At 43.6% G+C, this 23,148-nt stretch overlaps 1 protein-coding gene and 1 long non-coding RNA gene across 5 annotated transcripts in view; one reads left to right on the forward strand and one right to left on the reverse strand.

Moving 5' to 3' along the window:
- Positions 1–10,814, reverse strand: part of dok6 (docking protein 6) — a 54,219-nt gene extending 43,405 nt beyond the window's left edge. Inside the window, exon 1 of one of the 3 annotated variants that reach the window (XR_005071445.1) lies at positions 8,945–10,814. Coding sequence is in view for 2 of the 3 variants with exons in the window: in XM_037078960.1 (XP_036934855.1) it covers positions 8,945–9,010 (66 nt within the window). In the remaining variant the exon portion in view is untranslated. The remainder of the gene's footprint in view (positions 1–8,944) is intronic. The other 2 variants (XM_037078960.1, XM_037078959.1) reach the window with 2 other exon arrangements.
- Positions 1–11,054, forward strand: part of LOC119008546 — a 49,317-nt gene extending 38,263 nt beyond the window's left edge. Inside the window, exon 4 of one of the 2 annotated variants that reach the window (XR_005071447.1) lies at positions 3,931–4,220. This is a non-coding gene — a long non-coding RNA (uncharacterized LOC119008546). Of the gene's footprint in view, positions 1–3,930; positions 4,221–10,863 lie in introns of those variants that run through there. The other variant, XR_005071446.1, reaches the window with a different exon arrangement.
- Positions 11,055–23,148: the final 12,094 nt, after the last annotated feature.

Genomic DNA, 23,148 nt, shown 5'->3' on the forward strand with positions numbered 1-23,148 from the left:
ACCCACACACCATTACAATACACTCTGTCCACGTAAAGGCCACTGGTTGCTGAACACAAACGGCCACTTGTAGGTCAGAAACAGCTGAGTGAGACAAAAGAGGGGGGGTAAAAAACAATTAATAACCGTTTTTATCTGCAGACAGAAATGGGAGGCGAGCACCACCGGGTCCAGAAAAGTACTTTATGAGCAATAACTCTTGATTTTGTCCTCATGTTTAATGGTATTAAAGATGTCCGAGGTTTATCTCTTTTATTCTTTCTTTCCCAAGATAAAAATAAATAAATAAATAGTTAAATAGTTGGAGTCCGAGTTGAGGCACCCTTACTGAAAAGTTCATATGTGAAATACTGGCTTTTGTTCAGTGGAAGACTCACTTTGAAAAGAATGAGAAGTCTTGAAAGTTGTTTGCTATTGCTGCCTGAAAAAAGGACTGCAACTAACAATCACTACAGCCACCAACGAGGTCATGTTTTATCCATTTGTTGATTAGTTGGTTGGTTGGTTTGTCAGCAGTATTACAAAAGAAAAACAACTACTGAATGGATTTCCACAAAACTTGAATAATGGATGGACACCATTAACTTTTGGTACTGATCCAGGAATCTTTTCTCCCTTTTCTTCATAACTCCCTATTAAGTGGAAGGCAGAGTGTTATTTTGGTGTTTCCGCTAAAAAAAAAAAAAAAAAAAAAAAGACAGACAGTGAGGAGCTTGTAAGGATATAGATTGAAATTAATAGCAACAGCAGAATGCATTAACAACTACATGTCAAAGTAGCCTACTCCCCTCCTTTTCATCCGAGGCAGTTCAGAGACGGTGCCTGTTCTTGAACCAGTTCGTTTTGAGAGCCAAAAAACTGTCAGGAACAATCAGGAAAACTGGTTCCTTGTGACCATTGTGACCAAGGTCCAACTAAAACCGCCTATGACTGCCATTTTAAAACCAGAGCTAGTGTGGCACATTCTGATCCACAGGGGGATGAACAAAAGATTTTGTCGTTTTAAGTCGTGGCAACCAGGGGCCCAACGTCAGTCAGCTGATCGGACTGTTATAATGTTGAACAGCAGCTTTACTCCACAAACTACTTCGGAACTGGATCCCTGGTCATAAAACTGCCCACAGTTGGTCTTAGAATTTGTGTTTGGTCCAGACACAGGCCGTGTTCACTTGGAACCCAGTGCGGTTTACTGCAGTTAGAGGTTAACTTAGCAACAAGTAAAGCCCACTTTGCCCCAGCGGCATCTTTATGACATGAAAACTGTACCACTCGGTCACTGCTTGAAGTTGAAGATTGATTTAAAGGTGTATGACATGGTGTAATTGGCTGGTTAAGGCTTACGTAACACGTGACATTTTGTTGAACAGGAGGAAGACATGACTGGATTTTGACAGAAAAACATTTCAGCATGACTTTTACATTGTTTTTCTTTTTATCAAACTGTCATATTTTTAACAACACAACGGAGACTATGAGTCATTCTGCATAGTTCTGAAGTTAGTGGCAGCTCTGATAGTTATCCTAGAGTTTGGCTGTATCAGATCTGGTGATCTCGAATGAGTGAATACACTCAATTGACTTGTTCTTCAGCTGTAGTAGTAAAGTACTTTGTTTCATCCCAAATGCGGCACTGACAGAAAGTCACATGAATTTCACATTTATCTCATGAGTAAACAGTCATAATTGGTGCCTAACCACAGAGCCAGTGTAGCTGTTAGGATTGTTACACCATGTAATTATATGTGTTCAGTCATAATAAATTACCAGTATTCTTTATAGTCAGTGTCTGCTGTCGATTAAACCTTTCTGATTCACATTAAATTTCCCTCAAATCTTCCAATGAGACACGATGTGGAAAGAATTCAATAAGTACTGAGTTACAGTGGTTGTCACTTGTTTGTTTCAGTCCTTAAATTACAGCTGGGATATTTGCCCCAAAACAAACTGTATGCATGCCCGAGACCGTGAAATGCTTCACTCGTAAAAAAGTAATTTACAAACCCCAAATCACTTCTGTAAATCTATAAACAGGAGTAACCCATCTTTTTTGCAAATGATATACTTGTGTTTGGATGATGAATAACTTAAACTCTCTCTCTGCAGCCGCGATTATTGGTTTTACTGATTATTTGTTTACATCCTCACTTTCGGCTGATTGTATTTTCAATCCTCCTCATTCTGGACCAGACGTAATGCATTTTTAATGTGTTTTCTGCTTTGACATTTTCTGGTTGACCAAGGATCTCTTATACAGTAACTGCTCTTGGATAGCAGCGGAGTAAAACTTTGTCCCTCTCAATGGTGTTTACAATGAATTTCATTAGCAGCTTATCATGTATGATGTGTCTATTTTCGAGATCTAAGTTGGCTTGTTGGTTATAATTTTATTTGACCGTGACTTTAAAGTAGATTGGGCAAAAGTTAGAGCAGCACACCACCTCAGAATCTCAAAAATGTTTCTTTTTTAAAAATCAACACAGCTCACAGTGAAGTTTCAAAATATCAACGTTGAGCTGGAAGGGGAATTTGGGGATTTGGTCTACTGTTGAACACCAAAACACCCTGGGAGTTTGCACGGTACTGTAAGCTAGCAGAAAGACCACCGTCATGTATTCAAAGCAGCTATAACCAACATCTTTATAATGATGTTTGAGCAAATGACTTTGTGTGATGTGAACGGGGCCGTGTGGAATTCTCACCTAACAATGCTGTTGCTGTATGCAAGCTGGCCAAACAGTGGACAATATTGTCAACAAGCTAACGGATCAGTTAGCGGCAAAGTGGCCAAATATTTCACTGAGTGCATAGTTAGCTGGCTCCAAATGAGCACTTACGTTCATCTGTATCAGCTGTGTGTATCAAAAGGCAGCTGTATGCTAACATGTTAGCATCTCAGCAACATTAGCATTCTAGAGTTGTGTTTGTAAGTCCAGCATTTCTCACCAATACATATTTTTTCCTCTAACCTGTTGCGCTATTGCGCTCGTCTTGGTGTGAGAGACTGGCTGTCGAAACACATTTTTAAAACTCAACAGACACGTCTCTTTCCAAACATCTAGAGCCATTATATTTGAGAGGAACAGACATTTCTATGGCTGATATCTCCAAAACTCCCACCAAGAAATTATTATTAACAATTCAAGTAAGAGTAAAAACATATGCTATTGATTTTGTGGCAAACGCTCCCTTTAAGCTCCAATTATGGTCTCTACCAACTGCTTAGTGGCTAAATCTTTCATTTTCATCACCATCTAAATGCTGTTGCCGTCTCCCTGCTGTTGGGTGCAAAGGTGTTTTGTTTTTTGTTATTTTTACAGCTTTTTCCGTAACCAGCTGCCTGCTGCGTCTGAAAACAACACTATGAGAGCAGCGAGAGCGAACCAAAATAGTCAAATTAAAGCATGAACGACCATAACAATAAGACTGCGGTGATAAATCTTTGTTTGTCACCATATGTGGGCCCCGCATCTGTGTACTCATGCTATGGATTAAACAATGCTAATTAGAGCGCCCTTTAAATATCTGATGATCTCTCATTTGTGTGTGTGCGAGACAAGTTAATGTAGAGTTAATTGCAGGTTCTCCGGGGGTGAAAATATTGTGCCGCAACTCGGGGGAACAGGGAAATAAAAAAATAAAAAAAATCTTATCTAAGTGTGAAAGCCTACGTGCGAAGTGCTCTGTGTTCTCTTAAAAATATTACACATCTACCTCTGGGCCAACATCTCATCTACAGCTCCTTTTGAAGTGTCAAAACATGTTTGTGAATGGAGAGGCTGAATGGCAGGCCGAGCTCACCCGCAGCACACTTAAATTGACCTTTTTTATTTTTTTGGTAAGGCTAGGAGAGAAGTCGGACAGACGGTGGAGGGAGGGAGGGAGGGAGGGATTGGAAATATTCAACGGCTGACCTTTTTCTGTTTGCCACAGCGATCTTTAACCCAGGAAACATGCACCTGGGCTGAGACCCGACGGCGGATTGCTCAAAGGTCGCGCTGTTCAGCTCGTCAGAAGGAGTCCATCGCGCTGATGCCGTCATTGAGAGGGGGGGAAGGAAACGACTACAGTCCCCCCCCGCTGTTTCTTAGACACTTGCGAGAGTTTATGTTTTTTCTCAAGTCTCTTGTTTTTTTGGCCCCTTTGGCTCGTCTTCATATCGCAAAAAAAAAAAAATTACTGTATGGTACAAAGCCACAGGATTAAAATTAATTGAGAATCCACACACTGTTCTCTGGCAGCCGATTGTTTACTTGTTTGTCGGGTGCATGTGTGTGCCAGTGCTTCGATTGTTGAACCAAGCCGAGTTTGTGTGTCTGAGTGTGTGCCTTTTGCGCTGTATTGGGGATGGGTGGGTGGGGGGGGGTAGCCTGTTGGAGGTTATGGAGGGTGCAGCGCTGGGGTGATGAATAGGATGCTTTTGTGCTCAGTCTCTCAGCTGTCCGCGAACCCGGCGAAGGTGAGAAAAGGTGAGAGAGAAGGGGGCATGAGGTGAGGGAGATAGCCAGATAAAGGGGGAAGAAAAGATAAAATAGGGGAGGAGAGATGAGAGAGACACACTGCAAAGCAGGGGGAGCACAGGTGAGACGCTGGGGGGAGGGGAGGGGACGGGAGAACGTGAGGTGAGAGAACGGGTAGAGAGGTGAGGAAGAGTAGGGGAATGTGAGAAAACGAAAGGGGAGACTGCTTGTGCATTCAAGAACACTGCACCGTTGTCCCCGCGGCCAACAAGGAGACAAAGAAGTTGGCTAATGTAGGAAATCATTGCCATTCATGTCGGCGGAGGAGGAAAACAAATGTCCTGGGAAACAAAAAAAAAGAAAAGAAAAGAAAAAGAAAAACAGAAGACAAAGTGCTCCGGTTTGGTAATTTTGATCGCTCGGCAGAACGCGGACCTGACCTCTGTGGCCTAAACCTTCACACATGACGGGGTTTGGAAATGAGCCAATCACCGCTGACGGATGCTGATGAGCTGAGCAACGGCCCGTTGGCGTTGTCGGCGTCGGTGTGGCCGCTTTAATCGCACCAAAAGAGGGCCATTACGACTGTACGGCCTTCTAATGAAAAATAATGCCGAGCACATTTTTAAAAAGGCACCGGCGTTACAACGGAGACCGAGGCGGGAGCGCTAGAAGGTCAACTGTGATGCAAAGTCTTGATATGTGATATTTGAGAGACCTTTAAAGCACCACAGAAAAAAAATACATTAAAAAGTCATCACATGAGGAGGGAAACAGCCAGGACCTTTCTGGCCAACAAAAGTCCGGATGAGACGGCACATCCAGCTGCTCTGACAGGCACGTCCAGCCTCAGACATTAGCACTTATAACGTGTCTGTAGGACTGAATATCTGAAAAGCTGGCATTTAAAGCCGAAACAATTTAGCCACTTAACGAAAAACCAGTAATTATTCTACTCGGTTTCTAAGATAGGGATTTTTTTGCTCATTCTCCTGTCGCAGCGAACGGAATATCTCGGGTTATTATACCACTCATGCTCAAAACAACTGGTCACACTGGGCTTTAGAAAGCTGTGAACGGCGGGAAAAAAAAAAACGTGATTCCTCGCTGTTTTCGGTCATTTTTACCAAGCAAACAACGAATCAATCATCAAGAGAATCTGAAGAATCACGGGGAAATGAGAGGGAATCGTTATTTGCGGCTCCATTGGCATCAAATGTTTGGACAGATTTGTGATCTTGTTTACGCGCCGCCTCCCCCCAGAGGAGATGGTTTCTTGTTTTGAATCGAAAAACACATTTTGCCAGTTTCAGACAGCTTTTTATGGAGGCTGCCCGGGTTTTACACTGGTTGCGGGGCCGAACGGATTAGCAAGCACGTTGATTTGTGGTTTGATGGTAAATTATCAATTAGAAATTCTGGTGATCGGTTGGCGGTTTCAAAAAACGCAAAGTAAATGCCTAAAAAGCGAAGATTCCAGCTTGTCAGATTCGCCTGGTACGAGATGAATGTTTCATGTAGTCGGAGACATCGCTCTCTTCGGATGCGGGGAGGACTCTTTAATTCATCTGTCACATATCCGAGCAGCTGCGATGACGGGCATGGCGCCGGCGAATCAACGTATTCTCAAAGACTGGAAGATACCGACTAGTTTCAGTTATGCACGCGTTGAAGCTGCGAGTTCGCATTTATATATGGATCTGCTCTTTTCTTTTCTAGGCTCTGTGATTGATAGTTGTATCTGACAACTACATGTGGATGACGTGCACAAGCAGGAGTTTATATATATACTTCAGATGAGCATCACGTTGGTTATTCAGATTCCACCTGCATGTGTCTGCGTAGGAGGTCATGTGGGAAGCAGAGTATGTTTAAATTGTGCTTGTGCTGTGTGGTTTATATGTTATCTTCAAAATTAATGTTTTACTATTCTTGGAATATTGCAATGCTTTTGGGGGGGATAAAACAGAGAATTTGAAGATGTCAGACTCGCTTTGGGTGAACATTTTGTAGATTAAACATTTAAATGATTAATTTAAAAAAGCTAATCAAAAGATTGATATTGATTAAACTGGAAAAAAGGGAACGAGGAATCAGTAGAAAAATGTTGTCTGTCTTTTTCCGTATCCAAGGGTGTTGAAACCCGAGCTGCAAAGACTGGTCGAGTGAAAGAAAATTAACTGTCAACTACTTTGATAAGCGAGAATTAGACAAATATTTGTCCGGTCCATCTTTTTCATATGTAAGGACTTGCTCCTGGACAAAAGAGGAAATTTGAAGATACAATGTTAAAATATTTTTGACAAACCATTGACAGTTAAACTACAAAAACTGATTCATCGTGAAAATAATCAGCAGATCAGTCGCTGATGGAACTAATCATCAGTTGTAGCCCTGACTGAAGAGCCCCAGAGACAGGCTGGACTACAGCATGGAGGTGTTTTCTTGCCCTTCTGGCCCCATTATGGCGACGAAGACTGCTGAGAATCAAAGAAACCGGCGCATCTCTCTGTCCACGTTCCCTAAATCTGCATCTAATCCAAATCTAATCTGCGTGTTTCCAGAACCCTTCTGCTCACCCTCTCTTTAAAGCACATCAGGGTAATGATGCCTCAAGTCTCTGTCTCTCAAGCCTCTGTTGAGTCATCGTGACTGTCAGAAATTAGACAAAAATAAAATGAGATGCGAAATCGTGCACTTCTTCTGGATTTCAGCCAACTCTGAATATCATCCACCTTCACCCAGATGTGTGTCTTTTTACGGTCCGGCCTACTCGTGTGCGCACATCTGTCGTACTTTTTTCGTACACAGAACACTTGCAGTGATGCCGTTTAGCACTGATGGGGTCTCTCTCCCCACACGGGGAAAAGATCACTGAAGAGATCAGTGCCTGTTGATTCAGGCGTACGGATCCCTACTCCTGCTCCATTTCGCTCTTGTTTTTGTCCTCTCTTAACTGATTCAGAGCGAGAATCGGCCTGGAATAACTAACCCCGGCGCGGACGGATAAATACTTTCTATCTGCCCACACCGGGGTCCTCCGGGGCCATCGCAGCATGGCTTCTCCTATGATGAAACAAGCAGTGAGCGGGTGGAGGGGCCGAGGGAGTGGGTGTTCAGGACGCCAACTGTTTTTTTTCTCCACAAACAGCAGGACGAGATGTGGAGCCAGCAGAGATATGGCAACCATACCACGAGCACAGCCAACACAGCGTGCGTCCTCGCTCGCTCCGCACAAATGTAATCTCTCCCTTTTTTTTTTTCTTTTTTTTTCTGAACGCATCTCACCAACAGCACTTGGAGGAAGTAAATAAACTGAGCCCTGACTGTATGTGAGCAAGCTTATTTGCATGTTAACAACAACTGTCTTGCACTTCCATTTGTTGTGTCTCTCTCGCTCGCTCGCTCTCAGAGAGTGATCAGAGATAGCCTCGACGGCGGGGTGAAAAACAACGGCAGGAAAACGGCGCTGTTGATGAAGCCAGGTGATGATGTGAGGAGGCAGACATCATTAGCCCCCATCATCACACTTCATCAGGGGGAGAGGGAGTGTGCCCGCCCCGGTCGGCGTAATGAGCTGGAAGTATGAACAAAAGCAGATGGCTTTATGAGTCAGACAATAAGGCGCTCGTAATTGAATGTATATCATTCATTTCCATTTAAGCAGTCAAGCCATTTTTTTTCCCTTCCTTTCTCCTTACTCAGTTCGAAATCCATTATTATTATCAAGCCGCTGAAGAGCCGGTGCATCTGCACCGAATCAGCTGGATTTCAATGAGACTTTTTTTTTTTCAATTCATCACGTCGGCTGAAGTGCTGATAATAGGCTGACGACAATTTTGTGCGGTGATGAACGACATTCCCAGGATTCCTATTATGCTGCCCATGCTAGAAACCCCATAAAACACGCTGTTAATTTGCACCATGCATTATTATAGAAACTCACTCAGCCTGTGGTGCTCAATTATGAGTGACCTTATTAGACCCATTACAGTATGTGATGGCAGTTTTTTTTTTTTTTTTTCATGTCTTTAAGGGCTTTTTTTTTTTTTTTTTGTCCACTCAGACAACTGACAGGTCTGGGTTGAAGACAAGCGCCCAACTTTTATGAATGAACCTGCAAGCAAAAAGAGGGTGGGAGTTGATCTCCTGCTACATCCACATGACACCACCTGTCAATCACACACACTTATCCCAACATCTCATCCATGCACAAGTATTTTTTTTTTTTTTTTTTTTTTCTTGCACAAAGCACTCACAGAGAGAAATTTGGCCACTGTTCTGTGCTGCTCTAATCTGTTTTTCCTCTTGAAGAGCTCACAGCAGGACGGCTGCCTATGGAGCAATTAAAGCCTCTTTCTTAATCCAACCCTGAAAACAACTGGAACTCCTCTTCCTCCTCCTCCTCCTCCTCACCAAGCACCACCACTACCGCCACCTCCTTCTCCCTCCACCGCGCCACACACAGCAAGTGCAACAGTACTCACCCCCAGCTTCTTACTCCGTATCCTCACGTATCCCTGTTTGACTATGTCGTTGAAGTTGGAAGCCATGGTGAAAGGGGGGGGTGAGGGGGGAGGGAGCGGGGCAGCTTCCAGCCCGAGGCGAGGCGGGGTGGGGGGGGAGAGAGAGAGAGAAAATTCAATAAAGTAACCTCTTCTCGTGAGGGGTTGGCGGGAGCTTTTTTCTTTACTCGCGGCTCGGTCTCCGTGACATCCAGCAGCGGCGGCGGCGGCGGCAGCAGGAGGAGAGCGAGCGGTGGGCAACCTGCTCCTGTGTCAGCGCTCAGGCTGCCCGGCTTCAGCGGAGCGATCCATCCGGGGAGAGAGGAGGGAGATACCATTCGTCAGCTGATTCACCGGAGCCGGAGAGGAGAGAGGAGAGAGGAGAGGAGAGGCGCGCTTCCTGGACCACACCATCCCCGAGACAGCGAGGGGGGGCGGTGTGAGCGGGGAGTGTTCATTCAAGGAGGTGGCTGAAGGTTTTTGTTTTTTCACCACCTCTCTTGAAAATGCTACGCTCACTGGGAAGTTTCTTTTTCGTCACTGTTGCTAGCACTGTAAAAGTGTCACCGGCTGAAGCCGAGGTGATCAATTTTCCCCGGAGAACAAGTGGAAAGCTCCAATTAGGGTGTCACGTCTCGGTTGAAGTACAGTACTCACAGGCATGCCATGCCCTTCTTCTTTGTCTTATAGAAAGTCGAGTTTCTGGCACAAAAAACAACCAAAAAAAAAAACATGTTGTTGCTCAGTTTATTGAGGAAATATCTAAATTTCTTTCCAGACAATCAAGAAAGTCGCTGAACAGATTATCAACAGATGGTGATGAAATAACAGAGATGACCTTATGCTAACTAGCAAGTAATAGCAAGGACGTTTTATTAAATCTCGACATGGTGTAAGATGTGGAGCCCTATTCATTCCCAAGAGAGCTGCTCAGTGGCGTTGTGAAGCCAAAAAAGCTCGACTTCCTGGGTATGAAATTATCCGGATCCTCTGCGTTGTGGAGCTCATGGAGCGTGCGCACTAGAAACGTCCGCCAAGTTGGCTAACTTCTGGTTTAGCACAAATGGGGATAAAATAATTATATCTTGTGGATAAACTTTATTGGTCCAAATGGCTTAAAATTCCAACAGTGAAATGAATTGAGTGATTTCTTTTGCAATGTAAGCTAACAGGAAAATGTGTTTTGGGGCCACAGTGCATCGTGGGATGTATAATTATGGGGTTTGGTCGCTACATAAACTGGCTACGAAGCCCTGCGCTCTTCCTGGGGCCTGACAAACTCTTTAAAAGCGTTCCAAAGCTCCTGTGCTAGCGCTTTAAGCAACGACACTCCCCTGTTAGTCCAGCTAGACGCATGGCTGACTAAGCTAGCTGCTGTCATAGATTTATTAAGTTTAGTAGTTAGCAACACTTAGCTGTTACACGGGTGATGTGCTGACCCTGTTTCTTGGGGCATGAATCCATCCGGTGGCCAGTTCTTACATACTGCACCTTTAATAAGCTATGAGGCTTTGATGTTCAGCCATATGTTTGGTCTGATTTTATCAGTTGCTTATGGCAACTAATGCAACCTACAGTGGGCTAATTTCGGCAATATTTAGATATATATTGACAGTGGTGGGAGAACTGTAACAATTAGGCATTCTTAAGTTTTGTGTATATTTTTAATCATATATTAGTTACCAGAAAATGAGAATGTTGATGACTCATCCTGCACTCCCAGATGTTTACTCATTTTGTGCCCAATAAAAATGCTTTCTAGAACTAATATGCCCCCCATAACTATACATTGTAATAGTGCAGAAATAATGCAGAACAACCACCACCTGGCTTGCCACTGTTGGTCATCAGTGTGTTTTTGGTTGTGCTGATTCCCACTGTCTTTTGTCCTATCCTCCTAGACCTTGGTTAAAGAGAAAACGGCTGGAGGCCTTCGATAACTACTGATACCACACTGCGAAAATATTCCACTACAAGTAAAAGTCCTGCATTCGTAACCTTACAATCAAGGCCTCTCTGAACATAGCAATGTTTTAGACTTTGATTTCAACTAATCCAACATGTCTTAATGTAGGTGTGTTGTGGAATAAAAGAATTAAGTTGCATGAAGCTGAAAAACTTGAGTATGGTACAATTACTTACATACAGCACTTGAGTAAACATGTAAAGTTACATTCTACATATAGATATTGATATAATATGAGTAGGATTGTTGACGTTGTGACTTAGAAATAATGGTGGCTGCAGAAAAAGGAAAGGTTCCCTTTAGAAAGTGCAACATTTTTAAAATTATCTTTTACCTGACTGCATTCATCTGAGTGACTGAAATGCAGATTTAATACAGAAGTGACGCAAGATTTTTACATTTTAGACAAGTTACTGGAGAAATTCTCAAAAATCATTTGTGGACTACTGTTACTACTGAGCGGCTGGTTGACCGGGAGAGAATTACAGACATGATCATCTGTTAAAGCGACAATACTATTGTAACACTTAATTCTTCAAACAATTAGTCAATTTGTAGATTAATCAAGCATTGCTTTGTGGCATTTTTGGTCAGTCATCTTTCTGATCAATAATCTTCCGTAAGCAGGTGCTCAAGGTCAAAATCAATGTGTTCCCATGTGATGATTTATAGCACTCAGGGTGTTTATTAAGACCACTTTAAGTGAATTTCGATGTAACTTTTCAAACCATTCAGATTCGGGCCACGGTGTGTTCAAAGACAGTATGCAAATGTACAACAGAGCCTACTGTTCAGACTGATTTGCAATACACTTTGTCCCTTGCCTTTTGGTTATTACCTGCATGAATATCATTTCCATATTTTCCACCACACAGCCTGCTAATAAGGAAATGCAATTTGAGATTGCCAGTGTGCGAGCACCATGTTTTGTCATTATTAGGTGGGCCTTGAATTGATGTTGTTTGATGTGGCGAATAATAAAACCAGATTGTCCAGTTGCCTTTTGAAGGATCAAATAAACTGTAAGCGAACCAGACTGCACAACGCACATAACCAGCGCCTGCAGCCTGTATAGTCCACATACAATGCCGCAGATTGGCAACCCAAAACGCTCTGAAAATAAAAGCACAGAAACAAAATGTGATCCCTGCCAAAGCTGTAATCCTGATCGGGACGTAGTGAGAGGCATTGTGCAATCGCAGAGAGTGAAATCCTTGGTATTAAGGAGCAGATGGCTCAGGTATATTGATATGAGGGGCTGCCATTACTTACGTTGATTAAAATGTGGGGAAGAGAAATGGCTTATGTAACGGAGTTATATAAACAACTACATGATTAGGCGAAGATCAGTCTTTCACTTCCAGACGTTCCCTCTTTTATTTTTGCACTCTTCAATCCATCCTTGAAAAAGAACCACAGATTAATGTGGCGGTATCAGAGAACAGATAAATGAGGACACAAATGTTCCAGCACAGCCAGCTCCACACAATTATCCTATTGCTCAGGCTAATTTATTTATTTGTTGTGTTGCACTGAAAGAAAATGTCCTCCGCTGACAAGAGAGGGGCGAGCGCGGGGGGTGGGGGTGGGGGGGGGCTTTGTTGAGTGCGCGTAGATGGCTGCCACTTTGAGAAGTGCTTTTCTGTCAAGTGTCAGCTTTCCAGTCCAGAGGTAAAACTCAATATCTGTATTTTTTTGCTCCCATCACATCCGCAAGGGCGCAAAAAACAGCGAGTTGCCACCCTTTCCAACAAACAGCTTAACTTTGATAGTCTTCATGTCTCCCTGGAAGTGTCCTCAAATTTCAGACTTGTCAAAGTTGTTTTGTCTTTATAATCCTCTTTGTACAACATGGCGCCGCTCCATTCCCACTGCCTCGTCATCCCCGCTCCGAGAAAACAATGCTGACAGCAACAATGTCTTTTCATTGCACTAAATATTGTGCTCTGGTGACTGTTATTACCAGGAACTGTCCCAGTTTTGGGGGAGTAATTGCCTGCCGTGATACAAGACCGACAACCAGTTTGGACTCAGCTGGTCGCAGGTAGAGAGGCTGAGCGTGCACAGCATGCAGGCCGCCACACTAATCAACATATGGCACTGACATACACTGGTCCGAGTGCTTACAACACACTATTAAACATAGAAATGTTGCTCCTCCTTGGATAAAAAACAAGTAAAAACATGTCCTTGGTTATTTTAAAGGTGCAATATGTGATCATTTTTTGTTTAACACATTTAAAATTAAATTCCATAAAATCAGCAACAGAATGTGAAGAAATAATGGTGCTGACGTTTTGTCAGAGATGCTGATGGACCCTGTTGCAGAGATATACTGAAGTTAGCATGCTAACCAGCTAGACCCAAGCCTGAAAACCTTTTATCTCCAAGTGGTCAAAGCTCCTGTGCTAGCACTGTAAAGGTCAACACTCCCCCGCTAGTCCAGGTAGCTGCACTGCTAACTGAGCTAACAAGCTAACAGTAGCTGTAGTCATGGATAAATAGATAGAATATAGTTAGCAACAGCTAGCAGTTATTCTGGCAATGCACACACTCTCCCTTTAAATCCAACAGGTGGCCCAGTCTTACACATAGCACCTTTAATACCCTCCAAGGTTTTCATGTAAGTTGTATATTTGGCCTGGCATTGTGACCAGTTGCTCTCGATGGCTAATGTTAGCTAGGCTACTTCCAGTCATGTTTAATTAGATATCGACAGGCCGCCACACAAGCCAAACATATGGCCCTGACATACATGAGCGGCTGCCAACAGGGTCACATGTGTTCGGAGTCGCTCGAGAGATGCAAGACCTTCATCAAGGTCGTCGTGGCAGAACAGCCACGGAAAACAACTCTTGTCCGATATGGCAGTTTATCAGGTATTGACCTCCAAATCATCACCATTTTTCATAGAGGTTCCGCATCACTTATCCGAGTCCCTCCACGTCTACGATGATTAATACCGCAATGGCTCTCAGAGAAACCGTGCAATCCATTAAAGCACTTAAGCAGCCCCTAAAAAAAAAAAAATAATAACCCTGAATTGTTTATTTAGCCCCAGCCCAGGCGAAAAGCAAACTTTCTGGTGAAATATTAAAACAGCCTTTGCATTAGATGCTTAGTTTGTCTTGCCGCTATTTGGCGAACATCCACAAGCACAAACAGCTAAATAATTAACACATTCTAAAAAGATAAGCAGGGGTGAATGAGTGGAGGGGGGGGTGAGAGCGAGAGTGAGAGAGAAACGCGTCTCCATGCGTAGTTGTTTGCCAGGTAAGCATTTTTACATGTGGGCGGAGGAGAGAAAATAGAGATCACACAGGCAGAGTTATGGTAATGTTCTGCTCCGGGTTCCTGTGCTCCAGCTTTTTACAGCAACAACCCCGTATCAGCCTGATATGTTAATAGGCACAATGGGATTTGGGTTTGATTAAATGTCAATGCCTGGAGGGGGAAAAAAAAAAAGCGCGAGTGTGTGGAAAGAGGTAAAAAAAAAAAGAAAGAAAGAAAGAAAGAAATTCTCAGGATAAGAGATGTGGGATGCTGTTCTCAGCTCAGTGGGTGCAAGGCCGACATTGGTTAGTCACATAATATAGGACAGCTAAGGTTGTGTGTGGTCCCGGAGGATCCGGCCATGACATGTTTGTGATTTACTCCATAACAGTTAGAAGCAGAAGTGGTTGGAGGGCCTCTCCGTCCTTCTCTGGAAGGTGAGTCGAGAGAGTGGGCGATTTCGAGAGGGTCCTCGGCTTCAATCACAGACGAGTGTATGAGTAGAGCGTGTAAGCCTGTTACGAGGGTTCCTCGCATTACTGAATTAACCCCAAAAAATATGATCAGAAGAGCCGAGGATAAGATTTAATTTGCGTATCTGCTCGAGCAAATTTAAAAAATTTTCCGAAGCTATCTCGCAGATACACCTTTTGGACGACTGTCCGCTCTGTATTCCAGACATCTGAAATGAGATAAAGGCATTTGCATTAAGGGGAGATTTATAATTGTAAATGAGCGCATGAGTGAGAAAAATAACTTTAGAAGTTAACTATGTAGGTACACTAATGATCATTATGGTAATGGAAGGAGGATGAATGGCGAGGGAGGTGGTGGAGGGGGAGGTGGGAGGAAAGAGATGCAGACAGATGAGGGTGAAGCAGAGGGGAAAATACAGAGAGGGGAAGGACAGAGGAAGCGTGGTCTCATTGTGCGAATAGAAAAGGAGTGGATCATTCTCGGGGACAGGCTACACCTCCTGCTGGTCTGACCCAGTCTTTGTGTCCTAAATTGGGGTCCATCTTGTGTCACGGTGAGGCTGAACCCTGGGCTGGGTCTCTGGAGACGGAGCTGTTCTGCTGCTGCAGCGTTTCTCTCTGAGTCCACAGTTCATCACATTCAGCCCCTCGTGGAAGAAAGAGGAGGGAAATGGGTGCCTCCCTCCGCTTGCGGAAGAGTGATGAGACGCCTGTTTCTTCTTCTTCTTTTTTATTATGCCACGCAGCTCATTCGGAGACCGGAGGCAGAATTCATCAACTTTCAGAGTGAAGGACTGGCTGGTCTTGGATCACTGACCAGGTCCTTCATGTGACCATCTCATTAGATTTAATCGTCTTTTTGTACGGAGAGACATTTGATGAATTTGATCCTTTGTTTCAGGGGATTTATTCATCTCATGTCTGTCATTATTATTCTGATCAGTCTTTGTTCTTTCATTGTTTAATTCAATTTTACATTAAAGGGTCACTATGGAGTTTCAGATAAGAAATTCAAAATGATTTGAATAAAATATTAATGAGGTAAAAATACAAACTTAATACATACATATTTACTCACATTTACATATTTATTTTTTCCGTAACTGAATAAACAAGCTGCCCTCCGAGAGAAATAAGGTCCCCAGAACACTGTTCGGAGCTAGAAAGGTGGCAGGGTCCATCACACATAAACCAAGTAAAACAGTATGAAACTGTGTGTTGTCCTTTAAGATCAGTTTGTTTATTCAGTCATGTAAACAAAGAGGGTTTGTTCATTTCGTTTGTTAAGGCGTAAACAAATCAGTCATTCTCCCCCAAAACTACATATTGCACCTTTAATAAAACATTGCATTTGCTGTCGACACATCAGTTACAAGTTATGTGATTGGCATCACGTTGTAGACGACCTTAGTCACCTTTTCATTTTATGTTAATATCGACACTCTCTGTCTTTATTAAGGTCAAAAGTCAGGGTCGACCACAGCAGGCTGGACGTGCAGCTGCTTTCGTGCTAAAGGACAGCCCAGCAAGGCACAAGCTAAATGTCAGTCCAGGGTCTTGAAGGCCATGGCCCTCCCTGTGCCCATCGTGATCCTCACGCCCTCCGAAGACTGTAATAACACATGCATCAGCACATGTGGAGCCGTGTCTCTTTAACTCATCTGAGCCGGGGGTGGAGGCAGGCAGACCAGCGTGACTAATTTGTCTGCCCTGTAGAGGGCAATATTGTCTGCTGCGTCAGGAGGAGCACTTCCACAAGGCTGTTTAAAAGTCTTCATGTTTCTGCTGTATGATAATGAGATGTCTATACTGTACCACGTCTGTAGCAGGAGGTACACCTTGATGCACAAAGACGCAAATCCACACAAGTACGAACCAAACGGCATGCGGTTTGTTGTTGCTTGAAATACAGAGGAAGACGTCTTTATCACTTTGCATCCTGTTCAGCTGTGTGTGTGCACGAGTAGATTCAAAAGGTGTCTGTCCTGTCCCTCAGCTCGGTGCGCAAACAGCTTGATCATAGGGTCAAGTTTGGCTGAAACGCCACATCGAGGGCTGCAGGTTATTGCCTTTCCTTATTTAATCCGACAGGTTTAATATAAAACAGGTGATGCTTGTGCTTGTCTCAATGGCCCGGGCTTGTGGGCCCTTCTTCGGGATTGGCAGAAGCGCATGACTCCAGCGCTCACCGTCCAGGTAGGGACAAAGCTACTCTTTTACCTCCTGGGCTCCGCTTCACAACGGCTCATGTGTGAGCATGGAAAAAGAGTGGAAATCATACCTCCTCTGTAAATACACCAAAGGTCAGCGATGACGTCAGAATCCGGGGATGGCCTCCTCCGTGATTCTGCGGCCCGTCGCCGGCGCCTGATTCGTCGCGGCTCTTTATATTTTGCACTCTGTGCTCCCTGACCATGATCCCAATACAAATACGTCCGCACACTCCTGTCATAGAATTGTGTTTGGTGTTCTGCCCGCTGCCCATGAGTCCGTCTACTGTAGCATGTGTTGCACGCAGCTACAAAAGGAATAATTTTTTGCTGACTCGCGCAGAAACTTGAAAACAAACTTATTCTGGGATTCCTTTTGATGTAGTTTACTATGAACTGTAGTTTTTTTTCTCTCTCTTCATGCTGTGCTCTTCTTCCATTACCCCTGGCCCTCCAGGCCTTGGCGCAAAACTCTCCCACTTCCTTTTTCTTGTATTATGACTGACTGCAAAGGAGTGTGTGTGCCCGTCTGCCATGCATGGCCTTATTGTTTGACCCTCGACTACACTGTATGTTGCCTCTCAGTCTGCTCCTTGTTGTCTTGCCAGGCATCTTATACTCTGCTCCAGTTCTCGCGCAGCATTTATTTTCCTTTCCATTGCAAACAAGTATTTGTATTACACACAAGTCTTGTGATTGTGCTCTGGATAAGCAGGGTTCTTTGAAACTCGATCCGTTTCCTCTATTATCATGCTTTGGTGTGATTGGTGCCACATTTCTGAGATGTAGTTTTGTTATTATTTTTTTTGTCATTAATGCAATCTGAACTGACCCACATGTGGAGGATAAACAGGAAATATCTGACCAATTAGACAGCTCACTTATACGTACCGAGATTGTTTTGGTGAGTTTTATTTAGTTTTCCGTCTTGTTTCAACAAATTGTGCTTTACAATGAGTTAAGGAAATTAAGCTAGTCTTTGATCGGCAAGTGGGAGAAACTTGAATTCAGAATTGCTCCGTTTTATAAGAAAAATTTAATTTCTTTACGTTTTAGGTTTTTTTGTGTGTGTCTTTATTGGGCTGAAAAAAGTTATGAAACTTTGCAAATGCAGCACATGCATTCATATATCATATATCATTCTTGAGTACCAAAGTGGTATCACGAAACAGGACGGGCCTGGACTACAACTACAGCAGAAATCTTTCCAGCACAATACATAGACGTCTTTGACAGAAATGTCAAAACTGATATTTCTTCACATTTCGCTGATGATTTTCAACTATGTTTTGTAAAGGTGCAATCTGTAAGAATATGTTCAGAACTGACTAAAATTATAAACAGAATGTGAAGGAATAACACTTTAGACATTATGACTTCTGTGTATTGTATGGAAATGTATCTACTGAAGTTAGCATGCTAACCAGCTAACCCTTACAAGTCATCTGTGGTAGCATTTAAAATACCTACAATCCCCAAATGCTCTGAGCCTCCAGTCTGTGCTGCTAGTTGCACCAGTAACTGAGCTGACCAGCTAATGGCAGCTACAGTTTGCAGCAGTTATTGTGAAGGGGAAGTGTTGGTTTTTACACCACTAGCACAGGAGCTCTGGACTAGCAGGGGCCGGGATGAGCGGGTTAGCGTGCTTACTTCAATAGATATTGCCACAACTTGATGCATAATATACTTTCTGTGATAGCTCTAGTGAATTTTTGAAAGATTAAATAAAATTTGTATATAATACATATTGCCCCTTAAATTAAATCCTTGTGTAGATGTTACATATTGCACCTTTAAAATTTGATCCAGGAAATAAAAACCTACAGATGTGAATTGGTCTGTGAAAGTGTCCAGATGATGTAGACTTGTCATTATTTATTCTGAGGGGTAGCTCTAACAGCAGTGCAGTCTGGGAGGCAGCCAGCTCCTCCTGGAGAGGTACGGTAGGCACAACTTTCCGTGTTTTTCGTGCTTGTTTTAGGAAAGGCTTTTTACATGTGGTCCCCATCTGCATCAAGGGCATTAAGCTGCTTCCCTGACACCCATTCACACAGCGTTAGCGTCTTATGTGTGCAAATTGTTGACGATAAATCAGCTGCGGTGCTGTCGTTTTCCTCGGTAATAAAAGCATTTAAAATATGGCTTTAGCCCCACCTGTCATGGCTGAAGTAAGATGAATGAACCTCCACTGTTGTGTGCATACAGAGATGTCTGTGTACAAGAGGGGGGAAGACAATAAGAGACAGTCAACATGTAAATATGTAGCTCCACATTATAGTGTTTTGCATTATCTTTGCCAGATGTTCTCAACTAGGTTTTTTCTACTCACCTGAGCGAACACACAGGCACAAAATAACCCCACAAGTCCAAAAAAACTCACGTTTCTTAATCCTCTAACCAAACAAAGGAACCCTTTCTGTTGGAAAGCCTCATTTATTTGTGTTGGACTGAAAAAAGAGAGAGTATTTGATCTGTTAAAGCCTCGCGCAATTAACCTGGTACAACACCAAGTGTTGGCCAAGTCTGAGCTGTTGACATTGTGTCTCTCCAACGGCACTGTGTTGTTCCAGGATTCAGTGTGTGCCACTGAGGCTCACATTACAGATTATACCAGCAGACCAAAAGCATTCACATGAAGGTAACCGCTGGTTTGACAGTATTAGGTCACAGTGCTCACACCTCACTAACGCAGTCCAATAACGGAACCATGAGATATATTTCTTTGTATTTTAAGAGGTCTGGAGAGAAATGTAAAGAGGAGCTTGCAGGCGTCCACTGTTGGACCCTGATTGGCACATGTAAAGTGTCAATTTAAATATATAGCATTACAGCAGAATTCAGCACCAATTTCAATGCATGAATTCAGTCAAGCAGTTGGGTGGGTTGGTCACATGAGAGCCAGTTAGTAATGAATGGTTATTATAAATCAAATGTGTCTAAGATTTGTCGGAGGGTTGTTTTAAAAGCACGGAGGCCTAAAATAACTCAATAATTATATGAGTCACCTTGCCACTCAGGAAAAGCTTATTTTTTTCTCCACCAACGTGCTCACTCCATCTTTGCGAAAACACACTCACTAGTGTGGCCATGCGCATGTAATATTTTTGGATCACGAGGGGAAAAAAAAAAAGCCCCACTCCCTGTCAAATTTTATGTTTTGTTCATCCGCCAAAGTAAAGGCTTGACAAGAAGGAACACAGTCATTACCACTGGCAAACCATAACTTTTCACCTCGGCGCTGACGGCTTCCCTGACTGCATCACTGTTATCTGACTCCCATCCAACCGTGGTGGGACAGACGTGGCGCATAAACAGGTGAGTAAGTGAAAAAATACAATTAAATGCACGCACACATACAGTGTATATACCGCACAAACAAATCTGCCCGCCCTCCCCCCTCTCCTCAGGTGCATATAGTCTCTTTGACACAGTCTGCCAGTCTGCTGCCATGCAGCGCCACATTTAGCTCTGCAAGACGCGCCAGACTGCAGCTGAGCAGAGCACAGTGAGGAGGTTATTAATGGCCTTCCTTATTTTAAACGACAGTCTGAAAACACTGGTGGCACCATGCAGACCCCTGCTAGCAGCAAGCTTGTCTTTCATCCCATCTGTCTTTACGGCACTCAGTCTCCTTGGTCCTAATGGGCCCGTGGCTGTCGCTCTGTCAGTTTGCTCCTAATGCACCCTTGTCTGTCTGGCGGGTCACATTTGAATAAGCACACAACAATCTATCACCATCAGCGGATGTGTTGTAGCTCTCCCTTTAATTATTTGAAGCCGTGCGGCATTTGTTTTTTTTGAGCCGACAGTGACGGGCTTCGTTATAAAACAGCTCCTGGAAAAACTTTATTTCCTCTGTTTCTTGCCTCTTCGTATGAACTCCAAAAGTTTCCGGAGAGATGAGAAATTCAGCAGTTGTCACGCTCTTGAAGGTGTCAGCGAATCAACACCTCATGCTGTTCTTTCTAGCCGTCAGGTTATCTCTTTGCCCTTACCCCTGTCCCACACTTTCTCCCCTTTTTTCTCCTCGCTTTCATTCTTCCCCCCCTGAACGCCACCTACCACCACACCCCGCTGTGAGTTTTGACACCTGTCTGATGTATGCCCCTCTCTTCTCTTCTCTCGCAGGACGTGGGCGCACAGGGACGGCCTATCAATCACTCCGTGGCTCCTTCTGGCGCTGAGCTCAGCCAATCAGAAGTGCCTGGGTTTATTTAAACGTGATGAGTCATGTAAGCGTGTATATTTTTTTTTAAGCTTGTTTTTCTAGCGTGTGTTTTAGGGCGACTGTACAGTCTAAATGAGGCACAGTTATAAACCTCCTGCAGACACACACGGTTATCTCCCCTTTCTCCATGTTTCAAGACCAAAGAGTGGTTTTCCACATGTTGTGAGGGTCAGCATGCATGTAGCCTGTGCTCTCCCACATGTACACCCGTAAATTAATTTAAAGGGGCAGTGTGCTGAAATTCTAACGGAGAATCATATTATTTACAATATGAATGAGGTATAAACTCAGTGATATTCATTTTTTCCATGACTGAATAAACAAAGTTTTCTCCTTCAACAAGACCGCATGTGCACCGTGTCGCACTGGTGTCACCGGGCCAGTAGCTGCATGTTCAGCCCATCACGTTAGATTTAGTAGCACATGTCTGGGGAGTAACAAAGACTGGCAGCTTGAGTCACAATGTATCGCAGCCCTCCACACATCATAACACAGTCAGACACGGATATGGTGGAACCCATTACGGGCCGGTCATTTCGCCCCATTGCCGCTCGGAAGCAAATGAGGAGTGACGACTCCGCTCCCTGGCGACGAACTATAGGAGGCAAGCTGGGACATTTAGAAATCAAACGCTTCCGCTCTCTGAATGTTTGAATGAATAACCGGTTTGGATGTTGGGAAGAGGGGTGCCACATCCTGAGAGACTTTTTTTTTTTTTCTCAAATGCAGCAATGGATATGTAAGTCTGGGGGATTGGGTTCAGTCTTCATCCAAGCCACAAAACCTACCACTTCAGCGGCTCCCCGAGGTACTTTGATCTTCGGTGTTTGGGCTCTGCATGCTTATCCGCTGGGTTAAAGCAAATGTGAAACGACTCATTGCTCGACGAGGTTTCAGAGCAGATTGTCGGCTTTTTACATGAGGGTATTACGAGGCGTATTAGAAGAACTGTTCAAGGACCATGACAGCCGTCTGCGACACGTCTCCCAGCCTTCAGACTGCCAACATTTGATCGTTTCAACAGACGGTTTTCATTTGTGCTCTATTCTGTCTGCAACGTCTGCATCATCAAAACGCTCGTCCATGATTTATCTTTGACTACGCTCGAGGTGGAATGAATCTGAGGCAGGGATTTGCTTGAGGCTGGGATAAATCAGCACAAGTAAACATGCATCTGAGTTATGATCATGTTACTTCAGTGGAAGACTCGGGGTGTTTGAGGGGCAGGGGCGAAAGAAAAAATTAGAAGGGCACCACATGAATGGTCAGGAAGACAGTCATTATATATTTATACTGACTTCACCATGTTTTGCACACTGGAAGGGCACTTGAATGTCTGGAGGGGATAACGTAACATTTCAAAATATTTATTGTAATGCAGCACCACTAAGGTTTTTTACCTTTAAAGATGCAATATGTATGGATTGTTAAATCAGAGTGATCAGATCAGAGTGACTGCTGCTATCTGTAGCTGCCGTTAGCTAGTTTGCTCAGTTAGCAGTGCAGTTAGCGTTAATATTAGCTGACCCTGTCTGGACCGGGATCTCGTAGCGCCTCTTGAGGGACACAGTGGTAATCAGTTTCATCTAACATTCTGACCTATTGCACCTTTAAAGATAGGATGATAATTTAAAAAAACCCAACAATACTATAATGAGCTTTACGCAGTCTAACAGGTCCACGGTAATGAACATAGTGACATCTAGCGGTGTGGTTGCAGATAACAACCAAGTGAACACCCCTCGTGTCACACTCACCTACGCTGACTGCTAAAATGTGAAAATGCTTCTCTAGAATCAGCGTTTTGTTTGGGTGTTCTGGACTACTGTAGAAACATGGCGGACTGATTTTACTCAAATGTTAATTAGATGATTCATTAGATTAATTGGATTAGATTAATTATGAATAATATATTTAAATTTTGCCAATAGGTCCCCATAAATCTTTGGTGTGTATACAGATTAAATGTGCAAAGTGCTTTTGCGAAAGCATAGAAGAGCATCACATTAACGCTGAGTGCACAAGAACTGTGG

This window comes from Acanthopagrus latus, chromosome 19 (assembly GCF_904848185.1).
Source record: "Acanthopagrus latus isolate v.2019 chromosome 19, fAcaLat1.1, whole genome shotgun sequence".
NCBI classification, from domain to species: Eukaryota; Metazoa; Chordata; class Actinopteri; order Spariformes; family Sparidae; genus Acanthopagrus; species Acanthopagrus latus.